General features: G+C 49.9%; 1 protein-coding gene across 12 annotated transcripts in view; it reads left to right on the forward strand.

The window, feature by feature from the left end:
* Positions 1-26,758, forward strand: part of NCOR2 (nuclear receptor corepressor 2) — a 415,012-nt gene that overhangs the window by 250,685 nt on the left and 137,569 nt on the right. For all 12 annotated transcript variants that reach the window (XM_029056817.2, XM_029056799.2, XM_029056861.2 and 9 more), the window contains one exon: positions 16,474-16,540. In XM_029056817.2, the coding sequence (XP_028912650.1) occupies positions 16,474-16,540 (67 nt within the window). The remainder of the gene's footprint in view (positions 1-16,473; positions 16,541-26,758) is intronic.

Here is a 26,758-nt window from a genome sequence, read left to right on the forward strand (position 1 = left end):
GGCTTTCCATGCGGCACGCACATCTCCCGTCAGCGGTCTGTCCGAGCAGGCCTAGGACCGAGCATGGCCTGCAGCCCGAGTCTTTCCTTGAAGACACCCATCTGGAAGGTGTTATTTTTTGGAGAAGCCTTGCGTGATTTTAGAATGAGTCTGATTAGATCCATGGAGGAGAGGACAGATGGCAGACTTCTGCTCGGCTGTGGGTCTCCACATGGCCTGGGTTTGGCCTCCGGGTGTCTTTGGTGGTGGGGGTCGGTGGACTTGGGGACTATGCTTTGAATGAGCCAGGCTGAGCCTAACTGTTTAGAGGCTGCTCTGAGCCCTTGGAAGGGAGGGGCTAAGGGATTGGGACTCCCAGCTCCAGAGGGGAGCAGTCAGTCCTCTTGCTGGGGATGAGCGGATGGAGTAAACTATGAAAGAAAGATGTGTGCTTTCCAAGAGCATGCTCTGCATCAGAGCAAATGCTTTGCTGTCCTCTGAGCTGCGCCTTTTACACAACAGCCCCTGAAGAAGGCTAGAGAGATTCTGGGGAAGGCAGGTGAGGCTGTCTCTATCTGTCTCTGGCTTGTGAATTTGTGTCTATTCATCTTCGGAAAGACCGCGGATTTTTTTCATACCTTTTGGGGAATAAACACACTATGTAAAAATCAAGGAATTATTCAAAGCTAATTAGCTACTTATGGCTTGATCTCTCCTTGTCTAGTTAGCGTGGACCTCCCTGTCCATGTCTCCTTGCCTGTTGGTCTGTCTGTCTTTGAGCACAGAGTCAGCAAGGCCTAGTGGAAAGAGCCTAGGAATCAGCGGTCATGGGTTCTAATCTCAGATCCCCAACTTTCCCGCTTTGTTACCTTGGGGAAGTCACTTCACTTCTCCATAGCTCAGTTTCATCATCTGTAGGGTGGTGATTTGGTACCTATCCTCCCTCCTACTTAAACTGAGAGCCTCAAGTGTGATAGGGACTGTCTGATCTGATTGTCTTCTATCTACCCTTGCACTTAGCACAGTAGGTCCATAGTAGGTGCTTAACAAATGCTACATTTATTATTGCTGTTGTTGTTGATGATCTTTTGGAATTCTATAAAGATCGTATAAAACCATGCAATCATCAGAAAGGGTATAGTCTGAAACTGCATTTATTTTTATTTTTTTAAATGGTTATTTGTTAAGCATTTACTATGTGCCAAGGACTTGACTAAGTATTGGGATAGGTACAAGATAATCAGGCTGGGCACAGCCCATGTCCCATCTGTTGGCTCACGGTCTTAATCCTCATTTTACAGATGAGAGAACTGAGACACATACAAGCTGAGTGACTTGCCCAAGATCTCACAGCAGACAAGTGGCAGAGCAAGATTAGAAGCCAAGCCTTTGTGACTCCTCTGCCCAGGCTCTATCCATTAGGCCATGCTGCTTCACTGCTCAAAGAGAATCAGATTGGTTCCTAAGATCCTTGAGGGCAGGGATTGGGTCTACCAACTGTTGTCTGTCTCCCCCATTTAGACTGTGAGCCCATTGTTGGGCAGGGATTGTCTCTATCTGTTGCCAAATTGTACATTCCAAGCGCTTACTACAGTGCTCTGCACATAGTAAGAGCTCAATAAATACGATTGAATGAATTGTACCCTCAGTGCCGTACTCTGTGTGCATTAAGTGCTCAATAAATACGATTGATGGATTGATTGATTGTCCAGGCAGCTTGTCTGTCCATCTACCTACCAGCCTTGGACCCCGCCTTCAATCTCCTCCTTTCTGTTTGCTGGTGTTATTCCAGCCTCATGGTTGGTCACACTGGTTTTTTGTTTTTGTTTTTTATGGTATTGTTAAGCACATACTTTGTGCCGGGCACTGTACTAAGCACTGGGGCAGATATAAGATAATCGGGTTGTACACAGTCCCTGCCCCACATAGGGCTCACCGTCTTAATCCCCATTTTACGATGAGGTAACCAAGGCCCAGAGACGTTAAGTGACTTGTCCAAAGTCGTATAGCAGACAAATGGTGGAGCCGGCATTAGAATCCAGGTCCTTCTGACTCCCAGGGCTGTGCTCTATCCACAGAGTCCAGATTGTTTGCCTGGCAGAGTGTAAGTCAGGGCCCAGTGTTTGGTTTGGTTATTTACAAGGGCGATTGATTTGTGTTAATAAAGCTGCTGAGATAAGCTGATGGAGGATTTATACCTTTCCGAAAACAGTTACCCTGTGGACACTCTTTTTATTTTCCTGGGGTTTGATTGCTGTGGTTTTCCCGCTGCTCTGTTAAAATTAATTTCATGCCCCAGTTCACCCTAGCGATGGCAATTTCGAAAGCTTTTAAGCCATCCTTAGCTGCCTCCCTCCTTAATGTCACCCTCGGGGTGGAGCCTGTCTTGATTTTCCTGTGCCAGTGTTCCCGAGCTGGTGTTCCGCAGGATCCCTTTCCCTCTCGCCCACCTGAGGGCCTTCCATTACCCTCCCTTTTAACTTATCTTTTGCCAGGATCTGGAGGCAGAACTTGAAATCCACAATTCTCCAGCTTACAATGGGTCTCTATTCAATGAGGGGTGGGGAACCCCCTTGCTTCTTACAAATATATGCAGGAATGAAATAGGAATAGCAGTCCGAAAGGTTGATCCTTGGTGTAGTCCATGTTCGGCAAGATAGCCACTGCTCCAGGGGAGGCCCTGGCCTGGGTCTGACAGGAAGTGGAGCACCCGACGTTCGCTATCACTAAACGGAGGGTGTCTTTGATGCAATGTCCGCTCACGGTGCTGTCCCTTTGCCACACAACTTCCCCCTGTGACGTTATGACCCTGCTGAGCTGTTCCTCAAAGTGACTCCGTGGTGCAATTGAGTGGGTAAAATGAGGTCGATCCTGGGAAAATCCCCCTCCCACCCTGTCTGGGCTGCTGCCTTTAACTCCGATTTCTGCATACCTTCAAGGTTGGAAGCTTGTTTCCAGGTGCCCAGAAGTCCTGATTTGTTAACATGAGTCAGATTTGGGAGCACCTTAGGAACTGATCAAACCGTAGCCTAGTGGAAAGAGCACAAGGCAGGGGGAGATGGGAGAGCTGGATTTCAGTCCTAGCTCTGCCACTGTTCTGCTGTATGACCTTGTGCAAGTCACTTAACTTCTCTGGGCTTCAGTTTCCTCTTCTGTAAAATGGCGATAAGATATCTTAGACTGGGAGCCCTATGGGGAACATGGACTGTGGATTTATCTCATTTCAAACCCAGTGCTTAGTACAGTGCTTGATATATTTATTATAGGAATAATAAGGCACAATCTCCGCTCTCCTTGATTCTTTGGGAAAACTATTAAAATGATGCTCCATTAGATTGTAAATGACTACTTAGCCTGTTGTCCCTTGAGAATAGGGATGGTTCGCATTCTTCTGTGTATTTCCCAAGCTCCTAGGGCAGTACTCTGTACACTGGAACCACTTAGAAAATATTGCTGCTGGCAATTTGGCCAGTCTCCTTGCTGTTCCAGGCCTTCTCCCTCCCAGGGAAGTTGAAGTTGTTGATGAACTACAAGAACCTCAAGCCTGGGAGCAATCCCAGTGGGGACCGATTTCCTGAGCTGAAACCCCCAGGCCCCTCAGGCCCCACCATCATTGCCCTGGGAGCACAAAGAACTTGTTTGCTTCTGTCCAAGGAGGGCAGATGGGGACTTTCTACATTTCTTTCTAAATTTCAAGTGTCTTCGTGGATTTTACTCTAGGAAAGAGGTGCAGAGAGCCACAATTTCCTTCCCCTGTCTCTCCAAGAAGGACAGTGTGTCCATCTCCGCCCACCCTCCAGCTTGGCCCCTCAGCTTTCTCACTTAACCGGAAAGTGCTGCAGTCCTGTTTCATAAGCCCTTCTCCTCTTCCGTGGGCCTGGCGGGGACCTGGCAGGCATACTGTTCCCTCTCTGGGGGTCTGTTCCCATCCTGGCTGAGCACTGGGCCAGGCGCTGCTGCTGCCAGAGCCGTGCTGGGGAGCAGGGGAGGGAGTGCGGGGGCCTAGGAAGATTCTCCAGATCCACTGTAAGGGACAGAGCCGGGCCCTTCCTTGGAGGAGCCTGTGTTTTAGTGGAGGAGGTAAGGCAGCCAGTGTGCATATAAAAGCCAGGTTGTTTGAGAAATCCCAGCCTGGCCTGGCCTGGCCCTGGCCCCGGCCACGATCCCGCCCTTCTCAGGGCGATCAGCGGGTGCCCTCAGGTGGTCCCCTGGCTCATCGCAGGAAGCAGCTCGGCCACAGACGCTGAAGGGGTAGACCCAGGAGGGAGGCCAAAGCCTGGCGGGAGCTGAGTTGGGTCAGCAGTGGGCTCAGCTGAGTTGGGTGCCGAGCACCATTTTTGGGCCTGTGCAGCATGTGATGTAAGAAGCCAGAGACCCCCGACCTTCGAGGATCTGTTAACCCAACCCCGGGGAGACCAACAGGCACAGATTTCCAGATATTCAATCATAGTAGTAATTGTTTTAACTAAGTGCTTGCTGTGGGCATAATACAGTGCCCTGCAGACAGTAAGTGCTCAATAAATACGATTGATTGACCTGAGAGGGTATACAGGTGGAAATTAGACATGGACCCTGTCCTTTGAGGGGTTCACAATCTAGGAATAGAGGACAGGGATTATGTCTAGCAACTCTAATGCACTGTACTCTCCCAAGAGCTCAGTATAGTGCTCTGCACACAGTAAGCTCTCCGTAAATACCACTGATTGATTGCTCAGACTAAGAGAGCAGCCACAAACAGTAAAGAGAAGCCCAAAGAAGCCAATAAAAAAATAGCCAAGGGGAAGGGATGTGCCCGAGAAGTTTGGAATTCATCAGGGAATGTCTCGTGGAGCGGGAGGCTTTACAAGAAGGGGCCATGTGGATCGATAGAACAGGTAATATCACTTAGGCCATCCACAAGGGAAGGATGTTTCCGGGGGATGCATGGGATGCAGGCTCAGCCAGTATCTTGAGATGCAAACTTATGTTCGATGCAGACCCTGTCCCACATGGGGCTCATAATATTAATCCCCATTTTAAAAGTGAGGTAACTGAGGCACAGAGAAGTGAAGTGACTTGTCCAAGGTCACTCAGCAGACAAGTGGCAGAGCCAGAATTAGAATCCAGGTACTTCTGACTCCCAGCCTATGCTGAATCCACTAGGCCATGCCACTTCTCTATAATTACCAGTATCGTTGTAGTATGGAGTCTTGCAGATTCAAGCTGTTGTGGAAGTAGACATGAAGGGCAAAGCTGGGAAGCCAGGCAAGGTGCTAGGATCTGCTGCAAGCCAGCAAAATCAGACTTGGGAGCTGGGCTTTATCCCTTCTCCTCTGGCTTCTCTGCCCTATGACCAGCAGTCTTTTTCAATAGTATTTATTGAGCGCTTACTATGTGCAGAGCACTGTACTAAGCGCTTGGGATGAACAAGTCGGCAACAGATAGAGACAGTCCCTGCCGTTTGACGGGCTTACAGTCTAATCGGGGGAGACGGACAGACAAGAACAATGGCACTAAACAGCGTCAAGGGGAAGAACATCTCGTAAAAACAATGGCAACTAAATAGAATCAAGGCGATGTACAATTCATTAACAAAATAAATAGGGTAACGAAAATATATACAGTTGAGCGGACGGGTACAGTGCTGTGGGGATGGGAAGGGAGAGGTGGAGGAGCAGAGGGAAAAGGGGAAAATGAGGCTTTAGCTGCGGAGAGGTAAAGGGGGGATGGCAGAGGGAGTAGAGGGGGAAGAGGAGCTCAGTCTGGGAAGGCCTCCTGGAGGAGGTGATTTTTAAGTAAGGTTTTGAAGAGGGAAAGAGAATCAGTTTGGCGGAGGTGAGGAGGGAGGGCGTTCCAGGACCGCGGGAGGACGTGACCCAGGGGTCGACGGCGGGATAGGCGAGACCGAGGGACGGCGAGGAGGTGGGCGGCAGAGGAGCGGAGCGTGCGGGGTGGGCGGTAGAAAGAGAGAAGGGAGGAGAGGTAGGAAGGGGCAAGGTGGTGGAGAGCCTTGAAGCCTAGAGTGAGGAGTTTTTGTTTGGAGCGGAGGTCGATAGGCAACCACTGGAGTTGTTTAAGAAGGGGAGTGACATGCCCAGATCGTTTCTGCAGGAAGATGAGCCGGGCAGCGGAGTGAAGAATAGACCGGAGCGGGGCGAGAGAGGAGGAAGGGAGGTCAGAGAGAAGGCTGACACAGTAGTCTAGCCGGGATATAACGAGAGCCCGTAATAGTAAGGTAGCCGTTTGGGTGGAGAGGAAAGGGCGGATCTTGGCGATATTGTAGAGGTGAAACCGGCAGGTCTCGGTAACGGATAGGATGTGTGGGGTGAACGAGAGGGACGAGTCAAGGATGACACCGAGATTGTGGGCCTGCGGGACGGGAAGGATGGTCGTGCCATCCACGGTGATGGAGAAGTCTGGGAGCGGACCGGGCTTGGGAGGGAAGATGAGGAGCTCAGTCTTGCTCATGTTGAGTTTTAGGTGGCGGGCCGACATCCAGGTGGAGACGTCCCGGAGGCAGGAGGAGATGCGAGCCTGAAGGGAGGGGGAGAGGACAGGGGCGGAGATGTAGATCTGCGTGTCATCTGCGTAGAGATGGTAGTCAAAGCCGTGAGAGCGGATGAGTTTTGAGCAGTTTGCCTTGACACCCCAGCTCCTGCCCTCCCCCAGCTGCTCCCCATCCCATCATGGTGGCAAAATCGACCCTCCCATTTGGTTTGCCCCATCCAGGATGGGTAGAGGCTCCAGGCTTAGCCTTGTTCAGCAGTCTCTTCCCAGAGAACCCAGTGTGTGTGCATGCACTTTCTTTCCCTCTCTCCCTCTCCACCACCCCCATCCACATATACCCCTCCCCCCCACCCCCCACCATTGCCCCAACCTCTGTAGATTCTTGCCACATGGTTTGAAGGAATTAACCTCAGGATCCAAATGGGACCCAGGCAAAGGATTCTGACATAGGACACAGCCTCCCCAGCCTGTTTAAGGCAGTGGGCAGTGACCAGGGAGTGGAGCCTGGGAGATCAGATGGGGTTGTCCTAAAAGTCCACGGTCCTGAGCGGGCACAAAGAAGGTGAGGCTTGTCCTTTTGCTGAAGGGTGGCTCTGGCCTAGGCTCAGTTAGAGAATGGAGCTGGATGATCTAAAATCAATCATATTAATTGAGCATTTACTGAGCACTGTACTAGGCACTTGGGATAAACTCATTCCTTGCCCACAACTTAATCATCAAAGACAGGCCACAGATGAGCGACGCTGTTCTGGCAATTGTAAAAAGTCCTCCAGACTTGGCTCTGCCTGCCCAGGAGATTTTGTTCAATGTATAATTATAATAAGGGTATTTATTAAGTGTTTACCATGTGCCAAATACTGTATTAAGTACTGGGGTAGTAATCAGGTTGCACACAGTCCCACAGGGGGACTCACAGTCTAAGGGTATAGGACAGGGAGAACAGGTATTGAATTCCCCTTTTTCAGATGAGGAAACTGAGGCACAGAGAGGTTAAGTGACTTACCCCAAGGTGACAGAGCAGGCAAGTGGCAAAGCTAGGATTAGAATCCAGCTAGTTAGCTTGGATCTCTTCCCGAACTGAGTCTGATCAGCTCAGTTTCTGTCATTTTTTGCAAGCGGGGTGTTGGTAATTTTGTAGTGTAAAGTTTGGTTGTTTCAGGAAAGAAAATTCTGTAACTTGGCCTATGAGCATATCAGTGCTTCTCAGCCCACTGTTCAGGGATTAGGAAAAACCCCTAGGGTGTGAGTGAGCGTGTTTATGGCCTTCGGGTCACTGTCTTCTAGACTGGCTGGTGTTTAAATAATTCCAGCCATTTTGGCCCATCCAAATGGTGTAGGCATTCCAAATCTCAGCTTGGGTGTCCTGCCAAGTCACAGAGGGATGATGTAGAATTGCTGTCATTTAAGTTTTTCCCCCCAAATCCCTCTCCTGAAAGCAAGCAGCATGCTTTGGGGAGCCTCTGGTTGGTGACCAGGACCCTGCCCATTCCCCTTTCCAGGTCCCAGAATGCTTAGGTATCACAGTGCTCATGAGACAATTGGCCTGAGTTCACCTCTCATGAGTGGGGCTGACACAACCAAACTGCGGAGAGATAATGCCAAGCTTGTGTTTGCCAAGACCGTGTTCTAGGGCCCGGCCTTCTGGGGAAAGATAGCCGGGTGCAAACATTCCCTAGCAGGTTGGAGGAGTCTTTGATGCCCGCTAGTTATTTCCGGGCCTTAGGTGATAAACCGCCGCCACTTTGATGCATGGCTAAGCTCTCCAGCTGCAGAACGTTAGCTGATAATGATCTCCTCAAGGTCAGGGCTCCCTAGCCGTGGCTCAGGGCCTCTGATCCTTCCGCCCTTGTCTGATGTGGCGAAGGGGGCCTGGTGGGCGGCTGCCTCTTGTCCAATGAACTCAGGACTCCTGGTGGTCACTCCCTCCCCCACACTGTGGAGTGGACTGGGGTCATTGGGTCTCCATATGTTGGCACTGAAGGAGAGGCAGAAGACAAAGGGATGGGTTGTGGAGGGGATTTGGGCAGTTGTTTAAGGAACTCAGACATCTGCCTTGTGCCTGGAAGAGTAATAGTCATAATAATAATTGTGCTATTTGTTAAGTGCTTACGATGTGTCAAACATTGTTCTAAGTGCTGAGGAAGGTCAAGATAGGTCAGATACAGTCCGTGTCCCACACAAGGCTCACAATCTAAGTAGGAGGGAGAACATGTGTTGAATAACAGGTGTGGAATCTCCATTTCCCAGTTGAGGTAACTGAGGAACAGAGAAGTTAAGTGGCAGAGCTGGGATTAGAACCCAGGTCCCAGGCCCAGGTTCTTTCCACTAGGCCAGGCTGGTCGTCCAAGCTGGATGCCTGATCCTTATCCCCTCTACTTCCCTTCTAAGAATGATCACTGTGGTATTTATTAAGTGCTCTCTGAGGCAAGCTTTCGGATAGATACATACACCAGGCAGCAGGGTCAAGAGGATAGGATCCCAGGCGGAGTTCTGCCACTTCAGCCAGTCGATCAACCAATGACAGTCATTGAGCGCTTACTGTAGGCAGAGCACTCTTCGAAGCTCTTGGAAAAGTACAGTTCAATAGAATTGGTAGACATATGATCCCTGCCCACATCTAGTTTACAGTGACCGTGAGCCAAGCAGGTATTCTCTCTGGGACTCAGTTTCCCCATCTTTGAAACCAGGAGAGAGTTAGCAGAAGGTGCCATGCCGCTAACCAGAAGATGTTAGTACTAATAATCATTCTGATCGTAGCATTTGTTAAGTGGGAACTGTGTGCCCAACCTGCACTGGAATGCTTCCTGCATGGCTGGGACAGGACAGAAGACCTCTGGCTACAGGTTTGTTTTCTTAAAAGAGGGGGCCGGAGACAAAGTGTGAGGTAGCCACATCCCCTGCCTCTGACCCACCCTTCCCAGTTCTGACTGTGCAGCCTCCAGAGCACTTGGTCAAAGCCTGCCATCCACCAGAGGTGCAGGGTAACCTGTGGAAAAAATACAGACCCTGGGGGAGGCAGGAGACCTGGATCTAATCCCAACTCCAGCGCTTGCCTATTTTGTGACCTGGGGCAAGTTACTATTCTCAGCTGTCCTCAGTTTCCTCATGAATGAGGAGTCAGTTTTTTAATGGAATTTATTAAGTGTTTACTGGGTGCCAGACACTGTTCTAAGCACTGGGGCAGACTCAAGGAAATCAGGTTGGACACTGTCCATGTCTCTCATACAGTTCACAGTCTTAATTCCCATTTTACAGATGAGGTAACTGAGGCACAGAGAAGTGAAGTGACTTGCCTGAGGTCACACAGCATCCAAGTGGCAGAGCTGGGATTACTATCCAGATCCTTCTGACTCCCAGGTCCCTGCTCTACCCACCAGGCCATGCAGCTTCCCTAGTTTTCAATAGCACTGTCGTTACCAAATTGCTCTAACATTAATTAGTTCATTTCGGCCTTCACAACAACCCTGTGATGTAGGGAGAGAAATCAGGTGTCATTATTATTATCATTATCCCCATTTTACAGATGGGGAAAATGAGATACAGAGAAGTTAAGTGACTCACTCCATTACAGCTCAGACTTGAACCGGCATCCTCCAGCTTCTAAAACAGTGCTCTTCCGCTTCTCCACACCACTGTGAGCCCCAAGTGGAGCAGAGATTGTAACTGCTCTGATTATCTTGTATCTACCCCATTCGTTACTTTAGTGCTTGGCTATAGTAAGCGCTGAACAAATACCGTGTATTTCATTATCACTGTTATTGCTATTATTATTATTGTTATTACTGTGGCCTCGTGGATAGAGCATGGGCCTGGAAGTGAGAAGAACCTGGATTCTAATCCTGGCTCTGCCACTTGTCTGCTGTGTGACCTTGGGCAAGTCACTTAACTTCTCTGTGCCTCAGTTACCTCACCTTTAAAATGGGGATTGAGACTGTGAGCCCCATGTAGGACAGGAACTTTGTCCAACCTGATTAGCTTGTATCTACACCAGTTCTTAGTAGAGTACCTGGCACATAGTAAGCACCTAACAAATGCCATAAAAAAAATTAAAGAGGGTCCCGAAGCGGACCCATTTGTCATTCGTCCAGGGGTGCCTGGAGCAGGCCTGTGGAAAGCTCTTTCCTTCCTAAGTGCAGCCAGGAAAGGCACCGATGCAGCCATCTTTCTTTAACATCTGGAAGCCCTCCCTTCCCAAGCGATTTTCTGGATTGACCCCATTCAAGTGGGGGAGATTTTTTGTGTGGGACTGTTCTGTTAGGTCACATTTCCTGGCAGCAAGCCAACGCTGCTGTTTGTGGCTCTTTGATGCTTTTTTTTCTTTTCCCCCTATAAAAACTCCCAAAACAAACACCTTGGCAGATCCCACAGATTGGGAGCTGGTAAAACCAGAAGACTTGTAAGGTTTGGTTCAATTGCTGCCCTGTGGGTACCTTGGAGCCTGGTGATGGCAGCAGAAGAGTGAAGGAAGCTTGAGTTTCCCTAGGAGTGCACTGGAGGTGTCTTTTGCCTGCTTGGGGTTTTGTTTTTTTGCATTCCGTTGTTTCTGATCTGTAAGCTTCTTGTGGGCATGCCTCAAGCCTGCCAAGGCTACTGTATTGTTACTAATCAATCAGTCCATCAGTGGTATTTATCGAGTCCTTACTGTAGAACAGTGCTTCGCACATAGTAATTGCTTAAAAATACCATCATCATCATTATTATTATTACTATTATGCAGATCACTGTACTAAGTGCTTTGGAGAGTACAGTACAATAAAGTATATATGATCCCTGCCCCCAAGGAGCTTATGGTCTAGAGCAGTGTGACCTAGTGGAAAGAGCACATGCCTGGAAATCATAGAAGCTGGGTTCTAATCCCTGCTCTGCCACCTACCTGCTGTGTGACCTTGAGCAAGGCACTTAACTTTTCTGTGCTGCAGTTCCCTCATCTACAGAATGGAGATTCAATACCAGTTCTCCCTCCTACATAGAATGTGAGCCCCATGTGGAACCTGATTATCTTGTATCTACCCCAGCACTTAATACAGTGTTTGGAATATAGTAAGCGATTAAATGCCACAGTTATTATTATTGCGTAGCTCAGTGGAAAGAGGCTGGGCTTGGGAGTCAGAGGTCATGGGTTCTAATCCCGGCTCCACCACTTGTCAGCTGGGTGATTTGGGGCAAGTCACTTCACTTCTCTGTGCCTCAGTTCTCACATCTGTAAAATGGGAATGAAGAATGTGAGCCCCACGTGGGACAACCTAATTAGCTTGTATCTACCCCAGTGCTTAGAACAGTGCTTGGCACATGTAAGCACTTAACAAATGCCATCATTATTATTATTATTATTATCCAAGAAGTGCTGAAAAAATATCATTGATTGATTCGAGCCAGAGACATCGGATCAGGGTGGGCCTTGGAGCTATGATGTTCCTGCGACTTCATCAAAGTTGTGAGTGTCGTTGAGGCAAGCCAGTTCTGTCTTTACCACCAAACAATTGAGGTTATTCCACTTGTCAGCTGTGTGACTGTGGGCAAGTCACTTAACTTCTCTGTGCCTCAGTTTCCTCATCTGTAAAATGGGGATTAAGACTGTGAGCCCCACGTGGGACAACCTGATTCCCCTGTGTTTTTCCCAGCGCTTAGAACAGTGCTCTGCACATAGTAAGCGCTTAACAAATACCAACATTATTAGAGAAGAATTCTTAAAGGGGTGGTGGCGGGGCGTTGGGGAGGAGGGTGCTGTTGAGGGGGAGGAATGGTAGGCAAAGTTCTCAGCTTAGGGCTGGGGCAGAGTCCTCATTAAGGATGCAGAGGTTATCAGTTTGTTAGGGTGTTCCTGGGGCCTGAACATCCAAGACATAGCCTCTTGTTTCATGCTGGATAATCCTGTCAAGGTCCCAGTAGATGAGTGCAGGGTGTCAGGGAGGAAATGGGAATCTAGTGAGATGGTGTGTAGAGAGGGAAAAGAGAGCCCTTGACTTCTTCTTGGAAGTTATGCTGGTCTTCTCCCACTAGTGAATGATTGCTACCAGAGGTCTCTTCTGCAGGCCTTGATGGTTTTCCCTGAGACCATTTCCCCTCTGCTCAAGGGGAATTGGGAAAACCAAACCAGGTCACTATGTCATCAATCAATCAGTCAGTAGTATTTATTGAGTGCTTACTGTGGGTAGAGAACTGCACTAAGCGCTTAGGAGAGTACAATATATGAGAGTTGTTAGAAATGTTCCCTGGTCACAATGAGCTTACAATGTAGAGGCCTTAGGGGCAACTTGCTAGGGTGATATCTACCCTCTCTTCTCCTTTCTGCCCTCCTACTCTCCCCTTCATTTCCCACCTTTCTTTTGGAGAGTGGAGCAACATCAGGAAGTACTTAATCAAAAGTATTAATTGAGTCCTTTCTCTGGACAGAGCATTCTGCTAAGTGCTTGGGAGAGTACAATAGATTTGGTAGACAGGATCCCTGCCCTCAAAGAACTTACAGTGTATCAATCAATCAGTGATGTTTCTTGAGGACTAAGTGCTTGAGAGAGTACAATAATAATTGTGATAATCGTGGTATTTGTTAAGCGCTTACTCTGGGCCAAGGACTGTGCTAAGCACTTGGGTAGATACAAGTTAATCAGATGCGACAGAGTTCCCATCCCACACAGGGCTCACATTCTATTTAGGAGGGATTATAGGTCATAAAATAATTTAAAAGTAGGGAGAAGCAACAGAGTTTAAAAGATATGGACTTGCTGCTGGAGAGAAGGGGAAATGAGTACCCAACTGCTAAGGTGATGCAGAAATGCTGAAGTGGCAGTGGGAGGAGAAATGGTGGGGAGATGAGAGATTCATCAGGGAAGGCATGTGAAGGACCCGGTCCTAAAGAGAGAGATAAGATGCCTACAAACTGGGATGGCCAGGAGGGGACTGGTTCACCTAGGCTTGCCTGAAAACTGAGCTCATTTATTGGCTCACAGAACCCCAAGCCACATTGGTTGATACGAGAGATGCATCCTTGAAGTTGCAGAGATGCAGAGTTGGTTGCCGTGATGCATTACCAAAGGAAGTGAGGGAGGCATACGTCCAGCCCGAGGATAAATTCATGGCTGAGGGAACCTTTGGAAGAAGAGTCCCAACTTCGAAGGCTCAAGAAGTGTTTTTTGAGAGAAATTGAATTGTGCCACAGTGGGTTATTGGAGGGTAAAATCAAATAAGGTAGGTGAGTCATCCCTATCCATGAGGGCCCTGGGGGCTGAGACCTCAGGACAGCGTACCCCTACCCGCATCATGAGCCAGACTGTCAGCTGGGATGTCCCAGGGCTGGGGCCAGCCCTGCAACTTTCCCAAGACGTCAAAAATGGGGTCCTTCTGGCCAAGGACCACGGTGAAGCCTGGCCTTTCCCATTCTCCACTTCCCCTCACATCCCTGTTCATGTCTTCCCCCTGCACTCCCAAGGGCACATTGCCACATGTGCCAGAAGGAGGATGGCCATCATGCTGACCCTCCAAGGGCCCTTTGCCACTGTGAGAGCCAGGAGGTTGGGCTGGAGTGGACATGGCCATCTGACCCAATACATTTAGACTGCTGATCTCCGTGGCTTAGTGGAAAGAGCCCGGGCTTTGGAGTCCGAGGTCATGGGTTCGAATCCTGGCTCTGCTGCTTGTCAGCTGTGTGACTGTGGGCAAGTCACTTAACTTCTCGGTGCCTCAGTTACCTCATCTGTAAAATGAGGATTAACTGTGAGCCTCATGTGGGACAACCTGATTACCCTGTATCTACCCCAGCGCTTAGAACAGTGCTCTGCACATAGTAAGCGCTTAACAAATGCCAACATTATTATAAAAGCTGTCTGGAAGAATGATCGTGCATGTTTAATGTATGGGCATGGTCATTTATTGATTCCTTTCACATATTTCATGTAGAATGTCATCCTTGCAAGGAGCCCCTAGATTCTAAGACCTGTGGGAGTAGCACTTAGCATTGGGCACAGAGAACAACATTGATTGTATTTATTTTCCTGTCCTTTTTTGGAAAGCCTGAGCTGGTACATTTTCTTCCAAGTAGGCCAGATTAAATTAGTCATTAAACATTTTAATGATTGATTACAATTGAATTCCTATCTGTTCTTTCAGTTATATCAGTCAGTGGAATTTACTGAGTGTTTTTTGTGTGCAGCACACTGTACTAAGCCCTGGGGAGAGTACAATACAGCAGAATTAGAAGACATATTCTCTGCCCAGAACAAATTTGTATGCCATACAAACAGGGTGGCCATGGTCAATTATTGAGCTGCTGGCTGCTCTTTGAGGGTGGCTAGTTTGGCTCTTAGCTGCAGCCAGCTCTGCCCCCTGCTCCTGCCTCCTGGACCCTAGAGCCATAGGCTGATTTTAGTAGGAAAGCATCTCCTGCAGTAAAGGTTTGAGGATTTTCCTGTCCCTTCAGGTAGACAAAGTGTAATTTGAGGTATCATTCCATCAATCATAGATATTGATTGGATGCTTATTGTGTGCAGAGCACTATACTGAGTGCCTGGTAGTCTCTCCCAAGTATTTAGTACAGTGGTCTGCACACCGCGCTCAATAAATAAGATTAACTGACTACTATACATGATCTCTACCCTCAAATGAGCATCAGTAAAGGGCTACAGGAATATTACAGCCTCCACAGATAGACCCAGCGTTAAGAGTCAGTGTGCCTGGTGGGGAATGTCTTAAGCGCCAAGAAATAGGACGGAGGCCCTGTCCAGCCCAGGTACATGCTGGCTGAGTCCTTGTTTTAATTGTCTGGGTACTGACCTGGGTCATTCCAGCAGGCCTCTCTAGACTCACCCTTTCTCAACTGTCCGGTGTGAGGGGCATGGGTCTCCAGCAGCATCAGAACAGGAAACAGTGCTGAGTCCTCAGCTGGGATCCAAATTTCAGTCTCACCTTTACCCCCATGATATCTGCTGGGCTCTACCTAGGGGATGAAGCTTGACTCGTCTACTGCCTTTCCTCCCTAAGGTCCCCAGAGGTCTCAGTGGGGAGTGAGAAAACTTCACCCTCCAGGGAGAGAGAAAGCAAGGAACGAGTCACTGGGGAAAAGTTCAGGAAGAAAGTTCCAGGAAGTCTGAGCCCTAGGCTAACTGGGGGCCTTATTTGAGATGGTTGCCAGCGCTCAGCCAGTGGCTAGAATGAGGAAATGACTACATATAGTGTCGACAAACCCAGTGAGAAGAGAGCAGTGTTGGGCGGGCTTTTCTAGCTGCTTGCCTTCCAAGGGTGGGATTGAAGGATTGGGGAGAAGTAATAATAATGATAGACAATAGTAATAATATCAAATTTGTTAAGTGTATGCCAAACTCTGCTCTGAGTGCTGGGGTCAATACAAAAAAATCAGACCTAACTCTGTCTCTGTCCTACTTGGGTGTTAGGAGTTTTGTTGGGAGTGGAAAATGAGAGAGAATGTGTTGACAAATGCTGAAATGGGTAGTTGGCAGACACTTTGCCGAGACAGATTGGAAGGTGAAATCGACCCGGGCCTGCTGAAGCAGTGCACAGGAAACCTGTTTTCCCCATTGCTGGGTTCGTGGTCCTAGGAACCTGGAGATCGGAGGTTGCGGGCAGCCACTTCAGAAAGTCTCAAGCGGAGACGGCACCTTTCGACTTGTCTGGGAATAGGGGAAGGTGGATGGAGGAGGAAAGTTGGGTACGGTGGAGGCGGAGGGGAAGGAAGGTGGGAAGCAGCGGCTGCCCAAGGAGGGGAAGGAAGCCACGGTGGGCACTCACGGGACCTCACATGCCACACAAAAGCCACTTCCCTTCCGAGACAGGCTTCCCGCCAGTGAGAAGACCCAGGACCCAAGATTCATCCAAATGAATTTCCCCAAGCGGGAGGCCAGAGTAATCAGTGTTGGAAATGCGAGGGTAGTAGCATTTGGGAGTTTACCTGAGACATTTGACCATGGAGGGGAGAGGAATGAAGGGAGATGGAGGTGGACAGAAGGGTAAAGTTGAGGTGTTACTGTGCTTACTCTGATCTTTCCCCTCCCTTTGCAGAAACCAGGCAATGCGGAAGAAGTTAATTTTGTACTTTAAGAGGAGAAACCATGCTCGGAAACAGTGGGTAAGTGAAGCCCCATGTTGTCCCCGGTCGTGCCAGGGTGACTTCTGCTCTCCCTTTCTCCCAAAATCAGGGTTTATATGCACGGGGTGGAAAATGGATCCACAAACTTGGGGGCAGGATAGCTGCTTGCCGCAGCTGTTCAGTGACCTGAAAGCCTCCAGTCTTGTGATTTAAAAGAAAGCGACAGAAAAGAAGAAAAAACAAGTACTGTATCAGTACACACCAAGAGGGGAGGGAAACTCAAACTGAATGGCACTGTTGACGCCAGACTGTTGTCCAAGGGAGACTTAGAATGCTGTGTCTTATGCTGCCAAAAAAAAAGCTTTCTCAGCCCATGGCAGATGATGGGGATGGGACTGGACCAACCCCTGATTGAAAACCTGAAAAATCGGGTATTAAATATTCATCAGAGAATCCATTGTGGGTTGTCTCTGGGGGAAAATGTAGGATTGTTTGGCGAATCTGAGGGGATGTGGTCAGCTAGACCTTTGCCGTAGGTCTTGTTGTTCACGGGGAGGGGCAGGGTAGCATGACCTGTGTGAGGTTCTCTGCGCTCTGCGATAAGAAATGTGAAGACTTCTTTCTACCTTTGAGTTGTTTAAGGGCTTAGGAAAGTAGCAAGAAAAAATCAGGTTTTTACAGAGGGAGCGCAGAGCATGTGGGCGAGAACAGAAGAAAAACAGAAAGTGGAACCAGCTAATTGTATTTCATCGTCCGCACGTAGTGGAAAAGCAAAAAATTAACAGTCCAGATCTGCCGCAAGGAATTATGGTCCTAAATCTTTTTGGAATAAAACTCACAATCCTGAGGTGCCTAAAACCAGCCTCACCTTATTTGGGATCTGCGAGTTAGGGAGATCAGCAGTCACGGGACTAACATGGAAACCTATGAAGAACAGCGATCGGGAAAATCTCCAGGCCCCCTTTGGGTCACTCCTTGGGATTTTGAGGTTTGGAGGGCATCGATCAGAGGGCTCAGTCAGCTTCATCACCTCTCCCCTGCTAAGAATAAGGCTTTATCTTAGGGAATGAGCTCTCACGCTGACGTGTGGCCACTTTAGACCAGATGTAGGAAGTGCTGGAAACAGGGATTCTCCAGAAAATCTGGGTCTTGGCCAAGTTGACTCACTTGACTTTTCATACGTCTTCCCGGGGCCTGTCTTTGGGGTTTGGGGGTCAGGAGACCACCTTCCTCAAAATTGAGACACACAGCTCCAGCCTTAGTTTCGATGATTGGCATAAGGAGGAACTGTGTTGGACAGCTGTGGATGCAGCAAGCTGATAATTCATTCTGCTCTCCCAACTCTGGAGTTGGAGGGGCGGGTGGCCTATGGTCGGGATGAGGGGCTGGAGAGGTGGAACCTGGAAGTGAGGAACGATTAGACCGTAAGCCCGTCAAAGGGCAGGGACTGTCTCTATCTGTTGCCGATTTGTACAGTCCAAGCGCTTAGTACAGTGCTCTGCACATAGTAAGCGTTCAATAAATACTATTGAATGAATGAATGAATGAACTCTGGGTAACGATTTGGCCCTGAGCTGTCCCAGGAAAGCCTTCAAAAGCTAACTTGTTTTCCACTGCCCTAAAACCTTCTCCAGGTAAAGAAGGACTGCTGCCAATTTTTCCATCAGTTTGTGATTTCCCATATTAAGGGTGAAGCAGCTGGAGAAGCAGCGTGGCTTAGTGGAAAGAGCCTGGGCTTGGGAGTCAGAGGTCATGAGTTCGAATCCCAGCTCTGCCACTTGTCAGCTGTGTGACTGTGGGCAAGTCATTTAACTTCTCTGTTCCTCAGTTCCCTCATCTGTAAAATGGGGATTAACTGTGAGCCTCATGTGGGACCTGATTCCCCTGTATCTACCCCAGCGCTTAGAACAGTGCTCTGCACATAGTAAGCGCTTAACAAATACCAACATTATTATTATTAAGGGTGGGTGGCCTAACCAGAGGCTAAAGTTGCAAAGGATGCTTGTTGGCTGCTGGAATGGGTGTAGACTCCTGGAGGGCTCCATGGGATGCCTCCGATCAGGATGTCTGGACTGCAATAGCATTCATTGGCGAGTTTCGGCCAATCAGCCAGAAGCCCGTAGGCAGCAATGCCAGGGAAACCAGGTCTCTTCCTTTGATAACCCTTAAAGGCACTGGGTTCCTGCTTGAGATCCTAAAGGGGTGGGGAAGATTGAATTTGAGAATGGTTTTCCCTCAGTTCTGGGCTTCATCTCTTGCCCCCTGCTCACCTTCTATCCTCCTTCACCTAAGCCAACATGGTTTCCCAATAAATGCCCATCTTACTTTTTTTTATGGTATTTGTTAAGCACTTACTATGTACCAGGCACTGTACTAAGTGCTGGGGTAGATACAAGTTAATCACGTTAATAATAATAATGTTGGTATTTGTTAAGCGCTTACTATGTGCAGAGCACTGTTCTAAGCGCTGGGGTAGATACAGGGTAATCAGGTTGTCCCACGTGAGGCTCACAGTTAATCCCCATTTTACAGATGAGGTAACTGAGGCACAGAGAAGTGAAGTGACTTGCCCACAGTCGCACAGCAGACAAGTGGCAGAGCCGGGAGTCGAACCCATGACCTCTGACTCCGAAGCCCGGGCTCTTTCCACTGAGCCACGGCGTTAGACTCAGTCCAGGTCCCATATGAGACTCACAGTCTTAATCTCTATTACACAGTTGTGGTAACAGAGGCCCAGAGAAGTGAAGTGAGATTCCCCAAGGTCACACAGCAGGCAAGTGATGGAGCCAGGATTAGGACCTTCTGACGCACAGGCCTGTGCTCTATTCACTAGGCCATGCAGCTTCTTGAGCTTGTATTGTGTGCAGACCACTGTACAAAGCATTTAGGAGAGTTCCGCATAGTCAGTAGACATGATTCCTGCCCTTTGTTTACAATCTAGCTGGGGAGATAGACCCTAAAATCCTGTCTGTGCTTAATAAATATTAATTGATGAGGATTAGATGCTGAGTGGTATGGCAACACTGCCGACCCTGATTGGCTGCAGAGAGGAACAGAAAGGGTGAGCTTTTGGGAAATTGGTTGGTTTAGGTTTCTTTATGCAGCCACTCTTTTCAATAAATGTCACATTTAGCACAATCGAGTAGGTTTAATTGCACTCAGAGGTGTGAAACGAGAATGGCTAACAGCCATCAGGAAGGCGGTAGCTGTTTAACTAATTAAAAAGCTCCAGACCTTTGCTATATGAATCACACAGATGAGATTGCTGTAGGCTTTGGGTCTTCTTCCGCAACTGAGGCTTCCAGACATGAGGCTCCTTCCTTTCTCTTTCCCCCGTCCTTCTCAAAAAGGCCTCCAAACCTGCAAAGCACAATTCGGGGAGCCCACGGTTGAGTAAATCACAGGCTGCAAAAAGCCTCTGAATGTTTACAGCATTTAAACTGCCGCCGTTATGAACCAGCATTATTAATCTGGCCTTTGACAAAGGCAGGGATGGTGGTCGAGGCGTGGAGGGAGATTTGAACTTGGTTTCTAGAGCTGGTCTGAAAGGCCTGTGGAGTGGCTTCCCTGAGGCCGGGGCAGCTCAGGAAGTAGAAGGGGAGATGGACAGCTGATCGCTGAGCCAGCTGGACCCCGGAGAGTAGGCAGGAGAGTTCTGGGAGAGCTGGGTTGACCCAGGAGCATTTTGGGGAGACCAGTGGATTTTGAGAAGTAATTTGAGGCCCCACTTTGCCTGGAAAGGACACCAGAGGGAATGGAAGGAGAGAGGCTCCATCAAGAGCCTCGATGGCCACTCTGGGTGTCCCCTGCCTGTTTCTGCAATGGCTCCAATAGGCAATCCTGGGGAAGCTCTTCTCACACCCCATGGCCAAGGGACTCTCCAAGAGCCCTAGCCGCTTAGCACCCAGGCTTCTCTTTGCTGGCCAGCTTGCAAGAAGAAAGAAGAGCCAATTGAATAGGAGATGAGGACGGGGTTAGGGAGAACTGTCCAGGTTGTTGGCCATTTTTTTTTTCTTAATGGTATTTGTTAAGCGCTTACTATGTGCCAGGCACTGTACTTAGTGCTGGGGTAGATACAAGCTAATCAGGTTGGACACATTCCCTGTCCCACATGGGGCTCACAGTCTTAATCCCCATGGTACAGATGAAGGAACTGAGGCACAGAGAAGTGAAGTGATTGGCCCAAGGTTACGTGGCAGACAAGTGGCGGAGCTGGGATTAGAACCTAGGTCCTTCTGACTTCCAGGCCTGTGCTCTGTCCTCTAGGCCACACTGCTTTCTTTTCTCTCACATCTGGAGTAAAGCAGATGGGAGCAGAGCTCACATGGGGTCTTCTCCAGGGAAGGTTTGTAGATCACCGCTCAGAAAGACTCTGGAAGCTGGTGAGGTAGGGCAGGTGGGTGGGAGACTCCAGGCGATGCCCAGAGCCACACCAAGGGTCCATAGTGGAGGCCCCTAGCCAAGGTGCTTGCCCTCCCAGGTGAGCGATCTGCAAGATTAGATCGGGGGCGGAAGAGTAAGGAGCAGGTAGCTGTACCTTCAGAATCCTGCCTGGGCGATGGCAGCAGTCACAGCACCAGGAATATTTATTGACAGCTCACAGTGGCTTGGCACAGTCATGAGGCACAATGCCTGCCTTCTTGGAACTTCTTATTCACCGTGTTGACATGGTGCTCTGTCTTCAGTTGCACTAGGAGCCTCAATGTTGTGTAGGCGGGAAAATAGTCACACAGAGGTATACGGACTTTATGTACCAGGGTTCCAGGAGCACAGGTGCCCTGGGCTCTGCCCCCAAACCTGTCATCCCCACGGGAACTTTGCTCGGCAGTTTTGGGTCCAGAAAACCCTGTCCCACAGAGGCTTCCAGGCTAAGAGGGAGGCGGAACAGATATTGAATCTTCATTTTATAGATGAGGAAACTGAGGCATAGAGTGGTTAAGTGACTCACCCAAGGTCACACAGCAGGCAAGTGGTGGAGCCGGGATTGAAACCTAGGTCTCCTAACTGCCAGTCCCATACCCTTCCTACTAGGCCAAGCTGCCCACAGGGCCCGACTGTACCCGGCTCCAGGATACCAGCCTGGACTGGATCGCACCCCTAACCCCAACGGCTGCCACTGCTGCCCAGGGCTAAGAACCCCCTGCGGCACCTGGGGCTTTCTCCTAGAGGGGAAGTGAGGAGGGACGCGAGTCATTTCTCCGCCCAAGCCGGCCAGGGACTTTCAGGCCAGGGGAATGTGGGGAAGGAAGCTGGCACCCAGCCAGGTGACCGGCCTTCCCAGCCTTTTGATATTGAGAGGAATAGGCGCCGTGAGCCCTTTCTGAACCACACGTGGTTGGGGCTGAGGTTTTAGGACTCATGCCGGAGGCGGGGCCTCGGGATTTCGTGTTGCTTTACTTGTCACTGAGCTCCACCTCCGAGTTCTGATTTAATTCTTCCCCGCCCCCCTCTTCTCTGCCCCCGCAACACCAGGTGTTCATTCCCAGGCTTCTTGCATAGGCTGCCTCAGATGGGGATTGGGACTTGTCATCAAGAACATGGGGGCTGAGGTCAGAAGTCTCAGGGGTTTTGGGAGTGGACCTCAGGAGTCTCCCCACCCTCACAACTCTCCAGAATATGCAGGAAGTGGCCTAAGAACTCTGACGGCCTATCTTGGGGCCTTCACTCACCCTGAGACCAGGCACCCCCTGTAGAGCAGGGACTGTGTCTGACCTGATTATCTTGTCTCTACCCTAGCACTCATCATGATTATTATTCAGTGACACTCACCTGGAGGACAGCCGGGCCTGAGTTCCTCTCCCTCCGGTAGGACCCCCAAGACTGACCTCAGCTTTTTCTTGGTGCCAGTAGGCTTCCTTCTCGAGTGAACCACATTTTGTCTTAGAAAACCAGCACAGCCCGATTACAAACCAACCAGGCTCTTGGGGTCCCTGAACCCATTCCACCCTAGCCAACTGCTTCAGGAGATGCCCTCAGATAGACCTTGGAAGTGGCAGAGCGGGAAAGCCAGAGGTAAACTCGCAAGAAGTGCAGACAGCCCGAAGATGAGTCAAGCCGGCCAAAGAGAATTTGGAAGTCAGAAAGCACTGAAGAAGCAGATGCTACTGATTGGCATAATTCTGGCCTTTCTTTTCCAGCTGCAGTGTAAAAGGAGCGAATGGGCTGTTCATCCCCCTACCTGCCTCTGCCCTCAGGCTTCTCCTCACCGTCATCCCAAAAGGAGAAGGATTTCCATGGCAACCCCAGGCGCCAAGCCTCCCCTCCCTCGGGCAGTGGGACCCCTTTGAGTCTTTCTCTCCCTCTCCTCTCACCCACTACACCCCCCTGCCTACTCGAGATTCATTATAAAAACCTCCCTGTCCTGACCAAATTCCTCTGGTCACTAAACTGCCACCAGCAAATCTGCCTTTGCCTGCGTCCAATCCAGTTGCTGCTAAACCCCAGTTCTATCTAACCCTACCCTCCTCAGCCCTCCAGGTCCTGATTCTGGGAGAGCACTCCCCAGAGAAAAAGTTGGGATCTACTGCCGCCTTCCCCAATTTTCATTCCTTGCGGTGCGGGGAAACAGAATCAGTCGGTGGAATTTACTGAGGGCTTACTGTGTGCCGAGAACTGTACTGAGCACTTGGGAAAGTACAGTGCATCGGAATTGGCAGACACGATCCCTGCCCATAAGGAGAGGATTAAGACTGTGAACCTCATGTGGGACATGGACTGTGTCCAACCTGATCTGTTTGTATCTATCCCAGTGCCTAGTACAGCGTCTGGCACATAAGTGCTTAAATACCATAAAAAAGTAAGTGGAGACAGACATAAAAGAGGAGGAGGGGCGTACTGTGTGCTCAAGTATAAAGGAATATCGTGGTATCAACCGTGCAGGTGGCCTTAGCCAAAGGCTAATGCTTCCCAAACTGCCGGACCTTAGCGATGAGAGTTGGCCCTTGTGATTTGGTGGAGGAGAGGTCTGAAAGAGAGCACAAGTCTGAACCTTTTAATTCCAGAATTACAGAAGGCAGCCCACACTCCGATTCCCAGCCCTCCCCCTTTCCTCCTTTGACCTAGTGTTCCCTTGGCCGGTACCCTCCCATATGCTGTTCCAAATCGTGAGTTGAACGAGAAATTGCAGCTCCATGCTTCTGCCTCAGCTGCCACGTATGACACCAGAGGTTCAAAACTAATCCCCCAAGAAAGCCCTGCCCAGCCTTGCCCCTCACTGCCCTGTGCACGAAGGATTGGCGTTCCAGGGGAGAGGAGAGGGGAAGGCTGGGTGGCGGGGAAGGGGGTGACAGACCAGGTTTCCTGAAGAGCCTGGAGAAGAGCCGGTGGGGAGGGGCAGTTGATCTGGGATTGTAGCAAGGGACCGGCCGTGCTGTCGTCCCACCTGCGGTCAGGAGAGGGCAGCAGAGCCTCTTGTTGGATGCTCCCATCCGGATTCATTCAATAGTATTTATTGAGCGCTTACTATGTGCAGAGCACTGTACTAAGCGCTTCGAATGTACAAATCGCAACAGATAGAGACAGTCCCTGCCCGTTGACGGGCTTACAGTCTATTCCTGGTCCATGAGGGTTGTCGGCGACTGTCCTGAGTGGCCCCGTATGAGTGCCCACTTGGCCCTGGAACTGCCAGTCAACAGGGCTGACCCCTTTCCCTGGGCACTTGCCCCCCGTCCCCTGTGCATATGGAGAAGCAGCGTGGCTCAGTGGAAAGAGCCCGGGCTTGGGAGTCAGAGGCCATGGGTTCTAATCCCGGCTCAGCCACTTGTCAGCTGTGTGACTTTGGGCAAGTCACTTAACTTCTCTGGGCCTCAGTTCCCTCACCTGGAAAATGGGGATGAAGACTGGGAGCCCCATGAGGGACAACCTGATCACCTTGTATCCCCCCAGCGCTTAGAACAGTGCTTGCCACATAGTAAGCGCTTAACAAATACCGACATTAGAGAAACAGCGTGGCTCAGTGGAAAGAGCGCGGGCTTGGGAGTCAGAAGTCATGGGTTCGAATCCCGGCTCTGGCACTTGTCAGGTGTGACTGTGGGCAAGACACTTAACTTCTCTGTGCCTCATTGACCTCATATGTAAAATGGGGATGAAGACGGTGAGCCTCACGTGGGACAACCTGATGACTCTGTATCTACCCCAGCACTTACAACAGTGCTCTGCACATAGTAAGCACTTTTTTTTTAAAGCAGCATGGCTCAGTGGAAAGAGCGCAGGCTTGGGAGTCAAAGGTCATGGGTTCTAATCCCAGCTCTGCCTCTAGTCAGCTGTGTGACCTTGGGCAGGTCACTTAACTTCTCTGTGCCTCAGTTACCTCATCTGTCATATGGGGATTAAAACTGTGAGCTCCATGTGGGACAACCTGATCACCTTGTATCCCCCAGTGCTTAGAACAGTGCCTTGCACATAGTAAGCGCTTAACAAATGCCACAATTTATTTTTTTATATATTTGAATGAGCACGTGTACAGAGCATTGCAGCATCAGGTAACAAATAAAACTCCTGAGAAGAAACGTGGATTTTCACTGAGGGGAAGGACATTCTGGGGACTCGAGTAATCGAAGGGCTCGCTGGACCTGAGTTGGGAGAAAACCGTGACCCTGCTCTCACTCAGTCAGGGAAGGGAATCCACCACAGGGACAGTGGTTCTGAGGAAGTTGGCATTTGTTAAGCGCTTACTATGTGCAGAGCACTGTTCTAAGCGCTGGGGTAGATACAGGGTAATCAGGTTGTCCCACATAAGGCTCACTGTCTTCATCCCCATTTTACAGATGAGGCAACTGAGACACCAAGAAGTGAAGTGACTTGCCCACAGTCACACAGCTGACAAGTGGCAGAGCCGGGATTCAAACCCATGACCTCTGACTCCCAAGCCCGGGCTCTTTCCACTGAGCCACGCTGCTACAGTCAGGAAGTGACCCGAGGGACCTTTGTGTGTGTCTCCGAGTTTTCCTTTAGGGGTTAAGGCAGGCCCAACGCGTTCCCAAGATCCCAAGCTTGTGACCTGAATTGGTATCTGGTTCTTGATTAATGGGGAAGAAGCCAGTGGAAGACATTTGAGGATTTAAAGCAAGAGAGGCAGACACTGGGACTTTCAGAGTTGGTGGCCCCTTCCTCCTGATGCCTCCAACTCCACTCTTTGCAAATGGACACCCAGGCAGTGCCCAGGTCCTTACTCCTCACTCCATGGGGTCTGCTGGTCTCGGGAGAATGCCGACGCCATTGGCAGTATGTGGTCAGCGTGCCCTCACCCTGAAACCCGGCTGGAAGAGAGCAGATGACACTTCTTCAATTCAGGGTTCTTTTGGAACTGAGACAAATCAGCACGAGACTGAGCCTGGTGGGGACCGGTGCTGCAGGAGGATTCATTCAGTCATCCATTCAATCATACTTATTGAGTGCTTACTTTGTGCAGAGCACTGTACTAAACACTTCTCCAGTGCTCTCTGCAAGTCCACAGGGGCAGTGGGTCGGAACACGAGGGCAGCTCAGAGGCCAAGAACCATGTCCTGGTTGGAGCTGGCCTTAGCTCCCGAAAGGTGACCATCCTATCCAGTAACTACCCCGGCCGCAGAGATGGACTGCCGCCCTCAGCCTTTGCTCATCTCCAGTCTCTGCTGCCTCCATCCACGTTCCCCCTCAGAGAGTGTTCTCCTCGGGCTGCTCACAGCAGCTTTTTCAGTTACTCTGACTAGGGGCTGAAGCCTGCAATTGCTATCCTGTTACGTACATTTTCTAAGATAAAGTGGAAATGATGTTGGCAACAGCATGGTGAGGCCAGACTCTCCTCTCTCTGTCTTGCTGACCACCCAGGCGACACCTCGCCCTGTCACTGGTTAAGTGTGAGACGCATAGGCCGACTAAAGCAAACCCTCCCCGGGAAAGATGCAGATCAGCAAGGGCTTGCTTCCTTCCTCCAAGGATGATGGAGGTCGACTGAGCTTCGGAAGTCCTGAGCTGCCCTACTGCCTGATTTCAGACTCACACTCCAGTCAAGTAGCACATAGAGAGAGGGGGGTTGCTGAGGGAAAACCTGGGGGTGTAGAGTCAGAGCTCAGTGACAAAGCCCTCGCATCTCGCCTTTTAGACCTTTGGGCGAGACTGGGGGCGGTTGCATTTCTCTGGTACTACGGGACTAAACCCTGCTGCTTCAGGGTGATGAGAGCATGGGGTGACCCAGAGGACAGAGGGGAGATTGGGGTCTAAACGCCTGCACTGAATCTTTCCTTTCAGTCAGCCATGTCCTGAAAGGGAAAAGAAGAT

The sequence above is a fragment of the Ornithorhynchus anatinus genome, chromosome 2 (assembly GCF_004115215.2).
Source record: "Ornithorhynchus anatinus isolate Pmale09 chromosome 2, mOrnAna1.pri.v4, whole genome shotgun sequence".
NCBI lineage: Eukaryota > Metazoa > Chordata > Mammalia > Monotremata > Ornithorhynchidae > Ornithorhynchus > Ornithorhynchus anatinus.